We start from the raw sequence: 18,859 nt of genomic DNA on the forward strand, positions 1-18,859 counted from the left end.
TCTTCAAATGACTAATTGCAATGGTGTGTGTCTGAATGACGCTCAGATTTCCTCATTATTATTTTTTTTACTTCTGCCTCGTTGACATTTTGATTTTGTGTTGCTGATATACTCTTAGAAGTCTGCTGTCACGTTTCTGTCATATACCTCGTAACTGTTGTGTGTTTCTGACTCGCTTGAAGGAAAAGCCGAGTGCTTTCTCAGAGGGTCATCTGATTGTTGGGGTTTTCTTTCTATTATTATATGGCCTTAGCTTCCCTTTACCTTGAGATGACGATTGTTGCGATTTGGGGATTTATAAATAACATTGAAATGAATTGAATAACATTTATTCATCATTTTATGTTTAGAAAGATGTAACAGTCCAAAAACAGTCTAATTCTACCTAATCAATTAAATGCTGAACATAATCATGCCTACCGTTCTAAATACTGTTACATAGACAAGAAGTCACCACACTTAATGAGCGTTCTTTGTTCTTTTTATTCAACAACTATCTTTAATATTGTCATTTGGTAATTGAACTGACCAGTTGTGGTCACATTTAAAGCAGTAGGCACACTATAAATTGAAATTTTGTGAACCTGTGGTCTTACATGTGACCTTATAAAATGACTTTGAAACTTAAAAGGTACAATATTTGACTACAAAGAATCCTGCTCGGGGAGTGATGGTGACTCTTTGGCAAAGATGCACCAGGGTTGTGCACATAGGTATTGATCATTATTGATTGTTCGCTTTTCTTAGTCTTTTAAGTACTTTCTGATAACTCCTCAGGGGAGATTTTAAGATGAGAACGTGAGCCAGGAAGACCTCGTGTGAAAGACAAAGACTAACCCCTGCCAGACAAATGTGAAATATTGAAAATCTGCCTCAAGACTTGACTTGAGACTGGGACCAGGATTGACCCTGGTTATCGATGTAAATACTGTAATCCTTAACCAGGTTAGGGCAGAACACACTTTTATTTAGTTTAAGGCTTCTTTCATTCTAGTTGTCTCTACCCACTCTTGATAACCAAACTGATGACCAACTTTGCAGTCAGAGCTCTGCTAAAGATGCATCCCTATTCAAAGTCCCCCTATCTTTGAAGCTGACTGGTGGTCGCTTGCAGACATGTCAAGCTCTGGTTGCCTAGGTAACATACTGCCATATTTACTACCAAGTTATATGTTAATCAACAGCCTCCTCCTTGCCTGCATCTTGGGTCCCAATTTTGAGTTACCAGCAGCTTTTTTTGGCCATAGTTGCTTGAAGTTGTCCTTTTGGTTTTTGGTCACCACATTACCTCTGGTGTGAACACAGCTTAACTTTCCTCTCTCACTTCTCTTTTCCAGTAATCTAACTCTGTGTATGTATTAGCCATTTTTTTATTGCAATGAACTCTGGACATGCAGTAATATTGCAAAGAAATAACAGGAATAGACTCCCTATAAGCTCTTTTAGTCATTCTGCTTCTAGTATGGACCCACCAGAATAACGTGATGATGTTATGATTTTACGATATCATTTACGAGTGCCTTGTTGATTCTGAGCATGGCAAAAAAGTTGGACATTGGTTACGTTATGCCAATCTTAAACAGTTTGAGTTGAGCCTTTTCTGGTAGTTTTTATTTCTTCCCTGAAAACAGGCCTGAAAGATTCCTGGGCTGTTTTAAACGCCAACAGATTCCTTGCAGTAGAAAACTGCCAATGTTCTCCATGTCACTGGGGCTGGCTCCAAAGCCTGTCTGGGACCAGTGTGATACAACCATCTACCTCCAGTAAGCCCCCATCAGAGACCCCCATATCCTCCCACTTGTGTGTTTGATTGTGTTTAAAGTGCAGGGGGTGTGTCTTCGCTCTCACTGGCGTGTTCTGTCCTTATGTTGTAATTCTCTATGCAAAACAGCTTTCAGTATTTCTTTTGTCTGCATTCTTCTTTGTCTTTTCCAGACCCAGTAATTGTACGTATGGGTCGGTAAGTCTATCACATTGCTTTTAAGTCATAGCAGAACAGTAGAGCTTTCCGTCCTTTTGCTGTTTTTGTCTCAGTCTTTCCGTCTCCTTCAAAACTCGCAATACACAGCATGGGTGTGCAAAGTGGTAAAATGACAAACGCACACACCGAGAGAATAAAAGACAGCAAGACAGAGAGAAAGCGGTCTTGTTTATGCATTAGTTGCAGGACTTAAAAGGCCCACCACCCCACCCACTCTACCATCACTTAAAATCAGCGTGGATACTGCAGGCAGGAAAACAAACAAGCCCAGCAACAACCCCCACCCACACGATTTCTGCCGGGGTGTTGCTGTTTTGAATATTGCAGAATAAATTTAGTCTTGTTTTTTGCCATCTTCTAAAAATATATTTTATTTGCATGCCATAGCTTGGTCTGACTCACAAAAGTATGTAGTATACAAAAACTTGAGGTTATCCTTCACACACACAAAAACAGAGCTAAATCAGGCAGGGATGGATGTCTTGCTAACCATTCCCTGCTGTGAAGGAATGTATGGTGTTATAAAGGAGTATTTAAAGATGTTTACCAGCTGTCTGACCTCCCACCTTTGACCCCCACACACCAGCAACACCACCACCACCCCCAACCTTTACTCCCACGGCGCCCTCGGCGCGCTGAAATTCGCTCTAAAGTCAAAGGCGCGTGACGTGCTGTGGCACTGTGGGGGTTTAATAGTATGGTGGTGCTGAAGCGTCATTTGTCGGAGTGAAAGGGTCAGAGGGTAGACACATGCTCAGAGGAGTGATGGCTTGTAGAAAGACTGTGCGCATGAGTGATTGTGTAAGAGAACCAGTGTACATGTACACCTCTGAGAGGCAACATGTTACTACTATATATATATATATATATATATATATATATATATATATATATATATATATATATATATATATATATATATATATATATATGTATATATATATATATATATATATATATATGTATATATATATATATATATATATATATATATGTATGTATATATATATATATATATATATATATGTATGTGTATATATATATATATATATATATATATATATATAATCATGGCAGCACAAGAACAAGCTCTGAGTACAAGATCCATAGAGGCTGGGGTCTATCGCACCAGGCAAGACCCCAGGTGCAGGCTGTGTAAAGATGCCCCAGAGACAATCCAGCACATAACAGCAGGGTGCAAGATGCTAGCAGGCAAGGCATACATGGAACGCCATAACCAAGTGGCCGGCATAGTGTACAGGAACATCTGTGCCGAGTATAACCTGGAAGTCCCGAGGTCAAAATGGGAGATGCCCCCAAGGGTGGTGGAGAATGACCGAGCTAAGATCCTGTGGGACTTCCAGATACAGACGGACAAAATGGTGGTGGCTAACCAACCGGATATAGTGGTGGTAGACAAACAGAAGAAGACGGCCGTAGTGATCGATGTAGCGGTTCCGAATGACAGCAATATCAGGAAGAAGGAACACGAGAAGCTGGAGAAATACCAAGGGCTCAGAGAAGAGCTCGAGAGGATGTGGAGGGTGAAGGTAACGGTGGTCCCCGTGGTAATCGGAGCACTAGGTGCGGTGACTCCCAAGCTAGGCGAGTGGCTCCAGCAGATCCCGGGAATAACATCGGAGATCTCTGTCCAGAAGAGCGCAGTCCTGGGAACAGCTAAGATACTGCGCAGGACCCTCAAGCTCCCAGGCCTCTGGTAGAGGACCGAGCTTGAAGGATTGACCGCCCACAGGGGCGTGCTGGGTGTCTTTGGTTTTTTTATACATACAGTATATATATATATATATATATATATATATGTGTGTGTGTGTGTGTGTGTGTGCGTGTGCGTGTGCGAGCATGTCACTTTCTTGGAGGCTTAGAGGCTCCATTGTGCTATCAGAGCTGCCTTTCTTCTGTTGTTTGCCCACGTGCATGCCCGTCGTCCACAATAATTCTCTGTCTGCCACACAAGCAAACTCTTTATTCCAGCGGTTTGTAGGAAAGTAAGACAAATTCACAATTGACTCTCTGTTTCAGTAGGTTATTGTGGAGGAATACATTAATATGGATCATGCTGCATTATTACCACAAATTACTGGATAAATGAATGTCACATGAGGTGGCTTGAGCCTCAGTTTTTGGCTAAAAGACATGCCATCTCACGCTGGGCTTTCTGATGGTTATCTAGGAACACTCGAGGGAATAAAATAGTTGGCAGTTAAGTTGGCATTTAATCACTCAATATGTAAGTCTTCTTTGCAGCTAGTTGTTGAAAACTTACATTGCCTGAATTGGCAAGTTACTCCTTGAATAACTTTTTTCTTGTTAAAATACAATGTAGACAGAAAATTTAGGAGGTGTTAATTTTATAACCCTTATTTGAATTAAAAATTGGATCTTTTACTTTTACGTTTTCACGTTCTTTGTAAAGTAAGTGTACAATTTTTTCCCCTCTTTTTGTCTTTGGTTATTTGTAGCATTTGAATTCCCAAGTCTAAGCATCACATTTGTTCCTGTCTGTTTCTCAGATCTTTTTTAAAGTGACTGTAAAAAAACAGTTGTCTGTACCGCTATAGTGGGAACGCTGGTGGTATGACTGTGACGGGTGCACAAACAGGCAGAGAGGCAGAGTGTGGGTCAGCCTTGCCATCTGTTTTGGGTCTCTGCAGTGCAGTAGATTGACAGGGATACAGACACTCTGGTAACACACAGCCTGCTCCACATAGTGTTGCACAACGCTAATTGCTATGATACCATGTTTATTGTCTTTCTTGTATATTTGTAACATATAATCAGATCCAGTGTCGTTTAAACCAAACAAACCCAAAAGACAGTCATTTTGCACATCAGCACAGAGCAGTTGCTGCTGCTTCAGTCAGACAGAGGATGTTGTTCATCTTCTATTTTTTTGAGAACTGAGAGGGAGGTTTCAAAAACAGTTTTACGCTTACTTTGGCCATAAGAATGTGGAGAAAAGTTGCCAAATCAATTCAGAATAACATGCCAGGGATTGGTTTTATTTGACACAGAGAGACTCCTAACTGCTAGTACCTAGTGCTTGTAAGGAGTCCTTGACTTTACGTGTTAACGAATCGGGTACACCTTCGTGTCCGTTTCAATGAGAGATTTGCACTGATCAGTATCACAAGGGAATTTAAATTGCCAAAGCTTCTAGCTTTGAGCTTGTAGGTTAGAACTTAGTTAGGACCAATTAGTGTCATGTGAGAAACTTCTGACCATAAGGTTACTGCTACGAGCATGGTTTAGGTGAGATGACATGTTTAAAATGTCATTACTTGCTACACAGCAAGAGATTCGCTTTTCATGCATTGCCTTGTCAACAAAAATAGGTTGTTGTAAGCAGACATTCAAGGCTTTCGTTGCCTAGATAAACTCTAACCTCTCTCTTTCATAATCCTTTTAATTGTTGGCCTCAAAGTGGAGAAAAGTATTACTCAACACCCTGATCCTCTTTGCAGTTACGTTGCTTGTCATCTCTTGAAGTTACTGAAAGTCTTTGACTTCTCTGGTCACAATATCTGTGCCAGTTACTTTCCATGTGGACTGGCCTAACTAACTAGCTGTCTACACTGGCATATTTTTTCTTTGCATTTAATGGCAGCTTACCTGGTTGATATGCCTAGACCTTGCCAACGAGTTTCCAAGTGCAACTTCCCAGATGGGACTGCGCAACAAACCATTTGGCTAGTCACGTTCAGTCTGATCCCCCAAAGTCTGAACTACATGTCATGAGAGGATAGTCAAATGCCTTTGCTGTTGCCATCACTATTGTCTGACTGTTCACTGTGGAAATGAAGAAAATGTAATAGAAGCTTGTTACAGATGGTGTAACAAGCAGTGAAAATGTAAAAAAAAATTTCGTGTTTTGTTTTTTTGTAGTTTTGTTTTTTGTTTTTTTTTGGGGGGGGGGGGGGGGTAATAAAACTTAAATCCGAGCAGTGGCTTCAATGGGACTTCCTGAAGTACGCTTAATGATGTCCAGTGTCGTGTGTTATGTTTTCCTCTCTAAATTGTTGTGGGAATGTGAATTTCTCGTGGCGATGCATTTTCATGTTCACTCCTTTTTGTCATTAATCAGATAATGGCAGAGAAGTGCAAATTAAAATGCACCTTCCCTAATGACACACACACAAAATAAGTTTAATCCTAATTCTTGCTCCCCCAGTGAGGTTATTAAATACTGTTTAGCCTGCTGATGAGCTTTGGCCCAGTTTCTGAAATTACCAGGATTAACTTAATTTTCAATTAAATACTTAAAAAAAGAGGCTGAAAAGATGACCACAGTGGCTGAAGGTTTTTTTTTTTAAACTAAATGACTTTGTTCCATTTGTATATGTCTCTGTATTAGTGTATCTTTGTATATTAATACACAAATCTATCCCATCTTTTTTTTCCACATTTGAGAAGTACAGAATTCATTAAAAAGCTGTCAGGACAAAAGGAGCCTCAGATATGAACCCTAAAGAGCACCCCTGTTTTATATGTAACTGATCAGTGCACATGAAAATCATATTTTTTGAAACCTGAAGTTGCGAGATCACATAATGGACCCAATTTGCTGCAGATGGATGCTGCTGGAAAAGAGGCCTATTTATGTTTATAGACAAATAAATGAATTGAAAAGAGTCAAAGGCATGATTATCAGGTTCCGAAATACTGTATCATCCTACTTGCACAAGTTAGTTAGGATTTTTATTAGATGATCTGTGCCATGCAGTAAGGTTTTTAGATTTCCGTTATGTGAAGCAGAAAAAGAAGGCTAACTTGGCCACGACAGTTTTGTTTCTTTTCTAATCTGTCATGTTGAATTTGTAGAGCAGTGAAACTGCAATGCAAATGGAATGGCACACTCTTTTCGGAAACGGATAAAGAAGTATAGAAAAATAGATTGCATGTCTTAAATTTCAACTTTTCGGAGCGAGGAGCCAAGGATGGCGCCAATTTAGCTCGGTTGTGAATTTTATTAACGTGCCAGTAGCCATTTTGTTGTGTAGGTGTGACAGTTTTTCAAATGGTATATGTCTCATTTTGGAAATGAAACTTCTCAAACCACACAGCAAATGTTACACAGTAAGCCCTGCCAATTGCAGAGAGGAATCTTTCTAAACACCCTGGACTGCCAGTCTTTCCCTCCTCTGCCTCCTACTTGATCACTTAGAATAATCTCATTCACCCCCCCAACCCGCATCCCATTTCCAGAATGAATATGAAGCGTGCTTCCCGAGCTGTCCCAGCCGCCCTTCAGAAACTTCTCTCCCTCTCCTGTGGCAATTTCTAAAGGGCATTCAAGCTGCTGGCTAGTTGGTGCGATGCTTGTCTGAATCTGTGGGCAGCAGGCCAAAAACTGATGTCACTTCTTCAGACCCTCCTTCCCCCACCTCTTCTCCCACCACAGACACTCCTGAACAACTGCCTCTTTATATAAAGAACTGCTGCACCTCCTTTCTCCAACTTAAAATTGTGATTTTTACTCTGTCCTATAATTAAATACCACTATTTTACTTTTTATACTGTTTAGTTATACCCTTTCGTCCTACCAGGGTTATCCCAGACACTGCCACCTGTAAATTTAGGCCTTTGTCATCACTGGCTGCCAGGGCGACAGACGAGGAGAGGCAGACAAAAGTGTACATGTGTGTGAATTTCATGTGCCAACTTGTAATGTCACAGTATGGCGAGGTTACATGGGTGACAGATAGTGTGTCACCCCTCGGTGACAAACAAAACGGCTGTGCAATAAAGTCTGGGTTTCAGTGGTCAGCTTGGTGCCCAAGCCTCCCAGCTGCCAATCCGTTCGTCTCGACTGCACAGGCCCGATGCTTACTGCTGTGCACTCAACCTCAACAGAGGTGGATTTCAGCTAAAAGCCTCACAGCCCTGGGTGTTTATTGGAAGGACAGCAGTGGCTCATAATGTTCAGAGTAAACCCATTTCCTGCTGATCGAACTCAGAGCAACGCTGCGAGAAAAACAAATAGTTGAAGATTCAGTGGGCTTGTGGTAATTTGGTCTCAAATCTTTTTGTAAATCTGCACTTCCTTTTTGAAGAACTTAGACCCGACAGCGAATGTTGGGGTGTGAAGGTTGTCCAAACACCAGTAAGACAAATTTACAAAACGCTGAGCTATAAAAACTGTATATAATGTCTTAGAGTGCTTTTTCAAAAGGGGAAGTTACCTTCTAATACCGGGAATATACAGTTAAAGTTATTTTTAGTGTAGCATTGCAGAAAAATCTATTTTAGCAGGCAAACTGTGGCTCAAATGGCATCTCCCAAAGATCCCAAAGAAAGGTTATGGTGCTCTCAGGGGGACAGCAGATGGCCGACACAAGGTGTCTCTGAAGTGTCAAGCATCATTTGTGGAACTGGGAGACTGGGAACAGTTAAGGGCAAAGGCTCATGGGAAAGCTACTCCATGGAGAGGTTGCCAGGGGAGGGCGTTCTACAGTCCCTTAATGAGGTCAAGGCAGTGCAGTTCTCCCTACCTATGCAAACAGTCTTCACTTTGGGCAAACATTTTGCTCATCCATCACTGTAACAATATAATATGCTGTGCATAAATGTCAGTGGAGGTTGTTTTCAGGCTGTTCCCGGGATGCTCTGGTGTCGCTGGGGAGCAAAGACTTGTGGAAACTGGCAACTTTAGAACCGCTCATAAACTGGGAACCTGTCTCTAATGTATCTGTTTACATCTCTGTCATTTCTACTGGCTCGGATTCCTGCTCTGAATGTATAAGACATGTAGGGTTATCACATTTGTTTTCATATTTCTGTTTGCCTTTTGCATTTAATGGAAATGCCAACACTGTCTTGCATATCTAATATGCTTTCCTTATGTGAGCATTTCTTGTTCCACCGGGGCTTCTCTACATGTGCTGAATGACAGGTATACCATTTTTTCCAAATTTCTTTGACATTGATCTCTCTGCACGGAGCGGATGGCAACGAAAGAGTGAGGCTGGGAGGTAGATACACACTGGGGCATTTACATAATAGTCCTGCAGTTCCATGCAAATTCATGTGATTTCCTACCAAACATCTGCAATGCAAGCATAGTTTAGTATGCATGAGTTCAAGGGGGAAGGGAAGCAGAGAGAGGAAATGAGGGATTGGAGGGGAATGGGCAAGAAAAATAAAACAGAGACGCTGTAGAAGATTGGGATGATGACTTGTCTGATCAGGAAATATTTAGAAGACAAACATACCTTTCTTCACACCCTCATCTCAGATTTTCCCTTAATATGCATAAAATTCTGATGCAGAAAACTAATAAGATACAGGGGATGAGTACGTGTCTGTGTGTGTGTGTAGCTGGTTGGTGGTGTTCCTTACCAGTGACATATGGAATCAATACAGTTAGGACTTCAGCGTGGTAAAAAACAGATGGTCTCTATAGACTTGTTTTATAGCTCAGGCCTGGGCGAGTGTCTTGTGTAACTGTGCTTCTTACAGAGACAGACATATAGAGTAACTCACAGAAGGAAGAACTATATGGGCATTCATACTTAAATCATTCCACAAACGCATACAAAGAAACAGCAGAATATGCAGTTCTTAGTTTGATTAAATAAAGTCCTTCGGGCTTGCAAACATAGTGTCACTCATACAACGCCCAATCGCATTCATACACAATTACAGGCTCCTGATCAGCTGAATGTCCAGCGTCTTGCATCCTTGTGTTGTTGCTCCTCTATAAGGTGTGAATCGATGAAAAGCAGTAAAGTGGCTGAAGTAAAAGCCTGTAACACGAGGCTGACGCATAAAAACTTCATCTAAGGTGAAAGACTGCAGAGAGAGAGACAGCAGCTTGAAGGCTAAGCATAAAGAGCAACTAGCACAGTTTGAGCATGAGAGTGATGGAAAAGGATTCTTTTTGCTGCTGTTGTTTCTGTTATCATCATCCTACGGGAGGGGCTGGCACCTGCCCTGTCGTGTTCATTTAAATCCAGCATTTCCTTCTTCTTTAACATATCTCCCTCAGTTGTTTTTTTTTTAATAGTTAAAAACTGACATATTAAAATTACTAGTAATTTGTTGCAGGAATTAGAAAAGTTTTGATCACGCTTGTGTTGTTATGTGTTGTTGATGTTATGTCAGCAATGACTGAGTTAAATATATATGTATAGGCTGTTTTGCAGTAGATTGATCGTTGTCTTTGGACGGATGGTGAGCTGCCAGTGTTCTACAGCCTGGCAAAATTAGACTGTGTTACAGGCGTTCTGGAAACCTGGCAATCTATGAAAAACTCACTCTTTCTAAAGCCCCCAGAGTTACTTTTTGGAGTACAAACACTGAAAATATTATTCTTTTTGAGAGTCTAGACATCAAACACTCGGTTTTGATTGCGAAGCCCAACCAAACTGTGGTCTTTTTAACCGTGTGTCTGAAGTGAGCTTACTGTTCATCACATAAAAGGGATTATTAATGTGGTCCCTCAGGTTATAAGTAGTTTTTCTCAGTGTAAATGCAACTTCACATCTTCAGTGTGTGTGTGTGTGTATCTGTGTGTTTATTACAGTTACTATCTTTGTAACAGTACAGTGCATGAGTGGATAAAAACATCTTGTATTGAAGTTGTGACTCTCGTGGTCTCCATATGCTTACATACCTGTAACTTTATTTTTTTTAAGGATTCATTTCTGCTTTTTGTTTATTTTTTTTTTACTTTTTGCAGTGCAGTGTGGTTATGTGCGTGTGTGCATATGCGCACTTTTTATATTAACTTGTCATACTCTCATTTCATGCTTATGGCGTGGATTCCCATCTTCCCTTCCCCTCAGTGCCTTTCTCAATCTTAGTAATCAAATGCATTAGTATCAATATTGCATGGGGAAACGAGCCGAATTTAAAGCTTGACCATGTCAAAGTGAGAGTCCCTAATAGCCAGTGACTGCCACCACTCAGTGGAAATTGTGCTGCCATTTTGGCTGTAATTACTGAAGCTTGGCTCTGGGTTAATATCTCGAGTGATGGGCAGTTTTCACATGGGATAAAAGTTCTAGCTTCAAAATATATTCATTGCCCATCAGTGGGAATAGCCCAAAGTAATGAATAGACTTTGTCTCTGTATGGGTTTTAATCAAAAAGTGTGCAGCACTTTTTAATTTAGTTTACTTCAAAGGGGATTTTCACTGATACATGATACATGTGTGTCAGACAGTCTTGTGATATTCTACTCTCTGTTTGTGTCTTATCTACTTGCAAATACTTAGATACAATAGATTCCTTATTCAGTCGCTTTTTACATCTAGATTCACAGATCAACACATTTTAGAAATAAAAATTAGAATTAACATAAACAGTAACTACACTGGAGCACGCTAACTAACATTTGCTGTGTTACCTTCAGATTGTGAGTAAAGTTACAGATATTTGCCAGCTTGGAGTTAATGGCCGTGGTAAACATCAGTACAGGTGTATTTTGTGTGATTACCTGAGTGGTCTCTTGCACATTGACCACACTCCCATCTACAGGGCATGGGTGGTCACTCTTTGATGAGTATTAAAATGGTGTGAATTTTATGCTTTTTAGTCCCTACACATATGAACACCTATGGGAGATATGAAGGAAATACCTTTTTCCTATCGCCCTGTTAGTTTACTAAGACATGCTAAAGTTCATTTCTGGTGGTGCATGCTAGCCCAAATATTTTACTTTGACTTTTTTATCCCCTCTTTTTAGTCAACTTTCATCTTTCCATGCACACTTGTCTGTGTAATCTCTGTCTTCCATTTACTAAAACGAAGGCAGAATGAAGCACTATACCCAGCGTCCATGGTTAATCTCCAGCACCCATATGGTTTTAGGCTATGTTTGGTGAGGCTGTTCAACAACAATAGCTGATGTAGTTGTGTTGTGAAGTTTATATGGCAACCAGAGGTGATGATAGTAAGCCATGTCCTAAGGGGAGACCCATAAATCACAAGTTAGGCATGTTGTGAACAGAGAGTTATTCCCTACAGATACACGAGATTCTCTCTGTCAACCCCAGTGTTTAAAGTCAGAACAATAAAGCCATCATTCATAACTTCTAGACTGTTTTTTACTCCCCCTCTATTCTCTCTGTTTATGTGTATTTTACTCGGTTCTTACCAATGACATCACTGGCCCTCCTGGCAAAGAAGAAGAAAAAAAAGCGAGGACACATGTTGGTCGTGTGCGTGTAGTATTGTGTTGAAAGATGAGCTGAGCTTCTGAAAAACACCCACTCTTTCTTGGTATGGTGTCGCCACAAAAGGCCTATTGTTAATCGCGCCTTTTGTGTTTTTGTAAGTGTGCCTGCGCCATGTTTTTCTTACATATTTTCCACATTCTTGCTCATTACATATAGGGAGGACTGGGGGGTTTAGAGGTGAATAGATTTTGTGTTATATATGGATTTGGCTCTATGTGTTTGGGGCTTAATTTTCAGTGCGCCTGCAGCAGCATGTGTCTGCTATGTGAGCCTGGTCCAGGAGTTGTGAAGGGTGGGGCACTCTTAAATGCCTGCTGTCTGGGGTGCTCGGTTACACTGCAATTAGCCCTGGTTTTCTGCCTCTCACAAGGCCACAGTCAAAAAATGGAGCCCAGCAAAACAGCTGCATTATATTAACCTTTTTAACTCTCCTGAGAATTTAACTGTTTGACATAAATCGCAAACCTGTAGGTAGGGTTGTCTAATTTCATTTTAATCTGTTTAAGTTATTTATTTTAGTTTTTACTTATTCGTTTTATTTCATTGAATTAAGGTAATGGAAGCTTTTGTATCTCAGTCTTCTACTCCCAATAAAAGGTCACCAAGATAACTGAGACATGATACAATGAGGTTAAGTGATGAAGTGTAGTACGCGTTGAAATGATGCATCCCTGAACTTCCATGATGGCTTGTGTGCCAATGTGCTTTTGACCCTGAATCCATCTGAATGTTTTTTTTTAAGTATATTCGTTCCCTTATTTGGCCTCTGTAGTTGAATAATACCTCTTTCATTAAAACCTGAGCTGTGAAGCAGGTAAAAATGCTTTTTTCAGGGACATTTAGAAAATTATTGTTCAAATATATCAAAGATCAACGTGTTGCCAAAAAACAAAACAAAAACAGTGATAAATTGTACGTCGTCTACACAATTAGTTCAGTTGTACCCTTGTTAACCACCTACAGTACAAGGTAGTTAATCTCCCTTCTAGTAAATCGCTGCCACCCCTTGTGTCACCTCAGCTAAGCAGAATCCCTGGAGCTTGGGGGAGTTCACCGTCTTGCACAAGGACACCAAAGCAGGGCAGATGCTGGCTGACACTTTGTCCTCTGATCTGGGTCCTCTGAGAGCGCACGGTTTTGGGTTTTCATGTTCACAGCTTGATTGCTGAGACAGACAGAGCTTTGCGTTTAAGCATCCTTGAGCATGACACTGAATATCTCTCTGTAAGTGGTAAAAGTATGTCAGCACATATTCATCACATTCATGTCGTGATTGCTCCTAGTTCTGTCTTTGTGTGTCTCTTTATGCATATCTTGTTAATTAAAGAGTATGTATTACCACTTGGTGGTGTCTGTGCGCAGCACCAGCCATATCAATGAGAAGAGGAGTGCCTGTGTGGGTGGGAGTGTAGTGGGTGTCATCCTGGGTTCCTTGGTCTCTCTGTGCAGCTTGGGGGATTAATGGCAATTTGAGTAAAACAAAGAGACGATGCCTGGGATATCGTCAGGTGCCTGTATAATTACAAGGCGGTGAGATAAGCAAATAACGACAAGATCAGGCGATTAGGAGGCGAAGAAGAAAGAAAGCAGCGGCAGCCCTGCCCTGCTAATTGAGGGATGTGAGAAAACAGTGGTTGTGAGATCGGAATGTTAAAGGTTTGGGGATGTGGCGCCTTTACTCCCAGCTGTGCCACTGATAACCTGTTACCTTCTTCCATTTATGCGTTACCGCCAATGAGGGATTGTAGAAAATGCAGCAGACTGTCGTGACCTGTGTTCTTTTGCTGTGGGCAAAACCACCATTGTGGAACTGGAGGTTTTATATGGAATTGTTGCAACAGTGAAATTGTTATGACACTTTAGTTTCATAGAATATAAATGCTAAGAAGTATGATGATTAATGTACTGTGACAAAATCTGATTGTTACAAAGTAATATAGGTAACAAGTGTTTTTGGGTTCATCACTTTTATTTATTCATATTTATTTCTTATTCTGTGTTTTGCAGAGCGTCAAGCTGTCCTGCTTGAAGACCCCACACGTCCTCGTGCAGTTGGGGCCTCGGCTCTCCGGCCAGGCCAAAGGTCACTCCGACCCTACCCTCCCCCCCCCCCCCCCCCTTCCCTACCAGAGCCAAGATGGCCACCAGTGGTGCCCTGCCCATCTCCTTGCAAGTCCTGCTGCCTGTGATCACTCTGCTGCTATCACTGCTGCTCACCGGCTCCAACGCCAGTAAGTACCAAGATCTTCTCAATTTTGGTGCCTTTAACAGGTTCATCACTCATATCTGCAAACTTATTAAAAAGTGGAGTAATCACAAAAAAGGGGGGAGAGAGGGACATTATATAAGCTTTGGTGAACCTTTTTTCTTTACTTTGAGCACTTCCAAGATGCTTTTGTTGCATTTTGCGACTGCACATTTGTATTTAAAGATTGCATGCTAATGACTGTTTACATCTTATCTAGGTGGGACTGCTTTAGAGTAGCCAGAGGAAAGAAAAAGCTTATTTGTAAAACCAAAGCCATATTCATTTAGCTGTAGCGGTAATCCTTTGGCCTGTGTTTTTGTGTCTATGCAAACGTGGACTAGGCAGTAAATTCCACTACTGGAATTACAGGGCACTTGTATGTTTACATCACTGGAGCCACGTGTAAAACACGGCTTATACAGACAGAGGTGTTGTTTAAGTGATACATGGACTTCTCCTTGTATATAGCCACATTAACCAATTCTAAAATTCATGTGCACACTCATGGATACACCAGGGTTAACTTGGGGTTCAGTATCATGCCCAAGGATAGTTCTACGTGCAGACTGGAAGAGGCAGGGATCAAACCGCTGACTTTATAAACAACCTACCCAATATCCACCAGAAAGTATGATGTTAGATAGCATTGTCATGATAGAATAACTTGGCTAAGATGCTTCCTGTTTGGATAGGCTGTAAGTCATTGTGTGGGTATTCGATATTTGGATAATGTTCTGACAATGCACTTATTTTCATATAAAAAGATTAATATCACACAATAATTGCCTAATTTAGGCATTGTATTTGTCTGTATGCAGTGTCCTCCATAGTTAGTAACAGAGTACATAGCGAGATTTCTATGAGCTAAATGTTGGTGTATTAGCCCTGGAATATGTCAGTGATAAGTCCTTAAAATGGGAAGTAACAGATTAGACACGTTATTTCACAGTCATTGCTGACTTTTGTTGTCTACCTTGAACAATTTAAGAGGGATATTGTATTTTCCACTCTGTTTGCTCCGCATTTTCTTTTATCTCCAATTTGACATTCAATGAATTTGTTTTTAGTGGTTCATGATGACACGATTGCTTGATTTTCCTCATGTTCCAACAGAGGCGAACCTTTGATTGCACAGTGGTTTGACTGTCTGGTAACATAATTGGAGTGTCTTTCAGCTCAGCTGGCAAAAAATATCTAAAACTGCACTCCGACAGATGTCAAACAGATGTCTTTGTTCTCACTGACAGTGAGGCCACAGACGAATGCGGAGCGAAAGTAAACGTCTTAGAGCCCCTGAACTTAATATGTGGCTCATTAGAATGTTCTTGTCTTCTGTCCACTCGCCGACTGTTTATTACGACTGCGTTTCTCCCTCGCGCAGCCTCTGTTTGCTCGCCCTGGTTTAAATAACAATCAGTGCAATCTGCTTCATCTTTGATGGAGATTAGCCCCCCGTACCCCACTGCCATCACCCACCCTCTCACTGTCTCAAAACAGTAGGGCTCTCTGCCCATCTTTGTCGATGCCGTCTGTAGATGAGATTGCTGTTTTTTGTCAGACTTCCTCGCCCTGTCCTGTTGTTTCACTCACAAGCTTGTACTTTTGTTGTTGTTGTTGTTCTCCCTTTTTGGGGGTAAAAAAGACACACACAGTCACACACAGGCACATATATGCATGCTGTCCTACTCCTTTTTCTCATCTCTTTTGGGGGCCGCACTATTATGCTTGGAAATATATGCACAAAAGCACAGGCTACCTTCCTCTCCTCCCTTTGAATGGCTTTCACCCCCACATTCATGGCCAGACACACACAGCCCAGTAGTGCAGTTGTCCAATTATTTTCACTCCCACTTGCTGGACTGAAAGGATGCCACCGTTTTGCAGAAAAGCCCAACTGAAAGCATGATGTCATCCCCACCTCTCACGTCCCTCCCCTCTCTCTCTGCGTCTCTCTCTCTCTCTCTCTGTCTCTCTCTCTCTCCATCTCCCCTTGCCCTCCATTCCTTTTATTTACACTCATAAATCACGGTGAGAAGGAGACATTTTTAATCAAAAGAGAAAGAAATATGGCTCAATAAATCCTGCCACCCCAACCATAATAATGCTTGGCTTGTGTGAATGTCTATATTTGCATACATTTATGTTCAGGTACACAAATGTAAATGTCTGTGTGTGTGTGCAAAGTTTGAAATATGCTTATGCGTAGAGTTACACCTGAGCCTTTTCACAGGTAGCTGTAAGATAATGATAAACTATAGAAGTATAACATTTGTATTAGGCCAGTATCATCCAACAACAATACTTTTGCTTACATGTGATTTTCTTTATTTTTAATTTGTTTGAGCTCTTGGGTATTTTTTTAGTTCATTTAATCAAGCCAATTAATTCTCAGACACTGATGATACAAAGACCACACCAGTAACAAAAGAAATGTAGTTAACGATTGAGTAATTTTTCATATCTTTATAGAATGCTTTAAAGTCACGATTAAAGGTAGAAAAGCATCCAGCACAAAGAATATAAAGCTTTAACTATATCAGACAGTTCTGGTTAAAAGGGCAGGCTGTTTTCCTTTAGAAAGAGTCTCTGTTGATACCCAAAATAGAGGCCTACTTTACCGATATAAGGGTTTAAAAAAACGAACAACACTGTCAGCGTATTGGACTCTTTAGAAGCATGAATGACATGATTAAAAGGGGACATAATGGGGTCATTGTTTATTAACTTGCTGAAATTGATTGTCACAAATAATTTATATACATACACATTACTTGTGAGTTGGGCTCTAATGAGAAGTGTTTACAATTTTGTAAACCTCTGGTTGGCTCTGTAGTGCAGTGGGTTACAGATTCAGCTAACAAGCAAAGGGATCCTGGTTCAGTACCTGGAGGAGATACAGATCCCTTTGGAGCCACGTCAGGAAGAGTATCCGGTGTTCAAAAAGGGGGGGGGGGGGAAATGGCTAAATCAAACATGCTACCTGGGTACCCCTATATAAATAAAAAAATTTTCATGTTTAAACTTCAGCTGTAGAAGTGATGCCATATTATATTTTTTGTGACTATGTCTTTATCAATTGTATTGATATTGCAATACAATTGCAGGTGTGAAAACATTGTTTTGTCACATCTTCAGATAGAATTCATGAGGATTTTTTTCTCCTTTCGTTTGGAGAAATAAGTTTTGTTTTTGTTACTTCCGGTTGAGAAGCACACTGTTTTACGCTCAAGTTCAAAGTTTGAATTCTTTTATTTTGTTCTTTTGTATATAGAAACCCCAAACTTTTTCTTACTCTCTGCTAATATTTTTTTAACAGGTAAACCAGAGTATTTGTCATCTTTTTTTAAAGGCATTTCACCTCCTCCTCACTTTTTCCTCCTCCTTTCTCTTTGCCTGTTAAGAGTTCTCAAATGTTGCTTTCTTGGCAAAGGACTTCTAATAGTAATTGGCCAGAACTCTCAGTGATGGGGTGAGGGTGTTCAATTATTTATATTCCTTTGAAGCTGCCAATTGAAAAAGAAAAGAAAATGAAGCCCCTTAGTGGAGAACATTTTCTTGTTCCTGTTTCCAATATCTTCACCTCTTGGTTTCTCGCTTCTTGTTTCTCTCAGTTTTTCTTTTTCTTTCTGCCTGCTTCAACTCCCTCCTTATCTTTTTCCAGTCAAATTGTGTTTGAGGCTCTCGATTTAGTTCTGTCAGTTCAACTTTATGTACACCCTGCTGTTGCATGCTGGGTCCTTGTGTTTACTCTATGCACTTTTTTCCCGCTCTCAAATGAGAAGAAAACAAGTTAATTTTTAATTGAGTTACAGACTTGAATCTACTGCTTCAAGAAGCCTGCTGCTGCGGAGTAGAGGTTGAAATCTCCGAGCTGTACATTTACAAGTAGTAGACAGAAATGCTCCGACCCACTCACCTGCATCTTGTTTTCTAATCTTAATGTTTTAACTACACATTTAATCTGGATTTCTACACCTGTCATGTCATATATTCATGTGTTGTTCCTCAGTGACAAGAGTGCAAAGAATTAAACAAAAAAGAAAAAATGCACTGCTAATGCTGTAATGCTTAATTTAAGTTAATTGTGAGAATATTGCACTGTTCTGTTTATATGGACTCGTGTCTGCTGCAGAAATGGTCCCAAAAGAATCTCCAAATAAGAAATATCTATTTAAAACACTTATTTCTAAGATTGCAAAGGTGGGTGTTTTTCTTTGTATGTGACTTTAAATACAGAGAAAGATGCAGTAAGCATTTGCTGTTTTGTTTTCATTGAAATGCTAGACCCTGTTCCCCGCTCCATTTTCTTTCTCCTCTTTTGTGTTTTGTCTTTTGTTTTGATCAGACCTATAACACCTTTGGCAATTTGAGGTGTCTTCTTCATTTAATGAGCCAACAAGTGTCAATTGCCTCAAGTGAGTCTCTAAATGA

At 40.5% G+C, this 18,859-nt stretch overlaps 1 protein-coding gene across 16 annotated transcripts in view; it reads left to right on the forward strand.

The window, feature by feature from the left end:
• The window catches only part of ptprsa (protein tyrosine phosphatase receptor type Sa), a 230,880-nt gene that overhangs the window by 94,170 nt on the left and 117,851 nt on the right, over window positions 1-18,859 (forward strand). For all 16 annotated transcript variants that reach the window (XM_026143591.1, XM_026143599.1, XM_026143595.1 and 13 more), the window contains one exon: window positions 14,188-14,411. In XM_026143591.1, coding sequence (XP_025999376.1) covers window positions 14,318-14,411 — 94 coding nt within the window. In that variant the 5' untranslated portion in view covers window positions 14,188-14,317. The remainder of the gene's footprint in view (window positions 1-14,187; window positions 14,412-18,859) is intronic.

The sequence above is a fragment of the Astatotilapia calliptera genome, chromosome 15, assembly GCF_900246225.1.
Source record: "Astatotilapia calliptera chromosome 15, fAstCal1.2, whole genome shotgun sequence".
NCBI lineage: Eukaryota > Metazoa > Chordata > Actinopteri > Cichliformes > Cichlidae > Astatotilapia > Astatotilapia calliptera.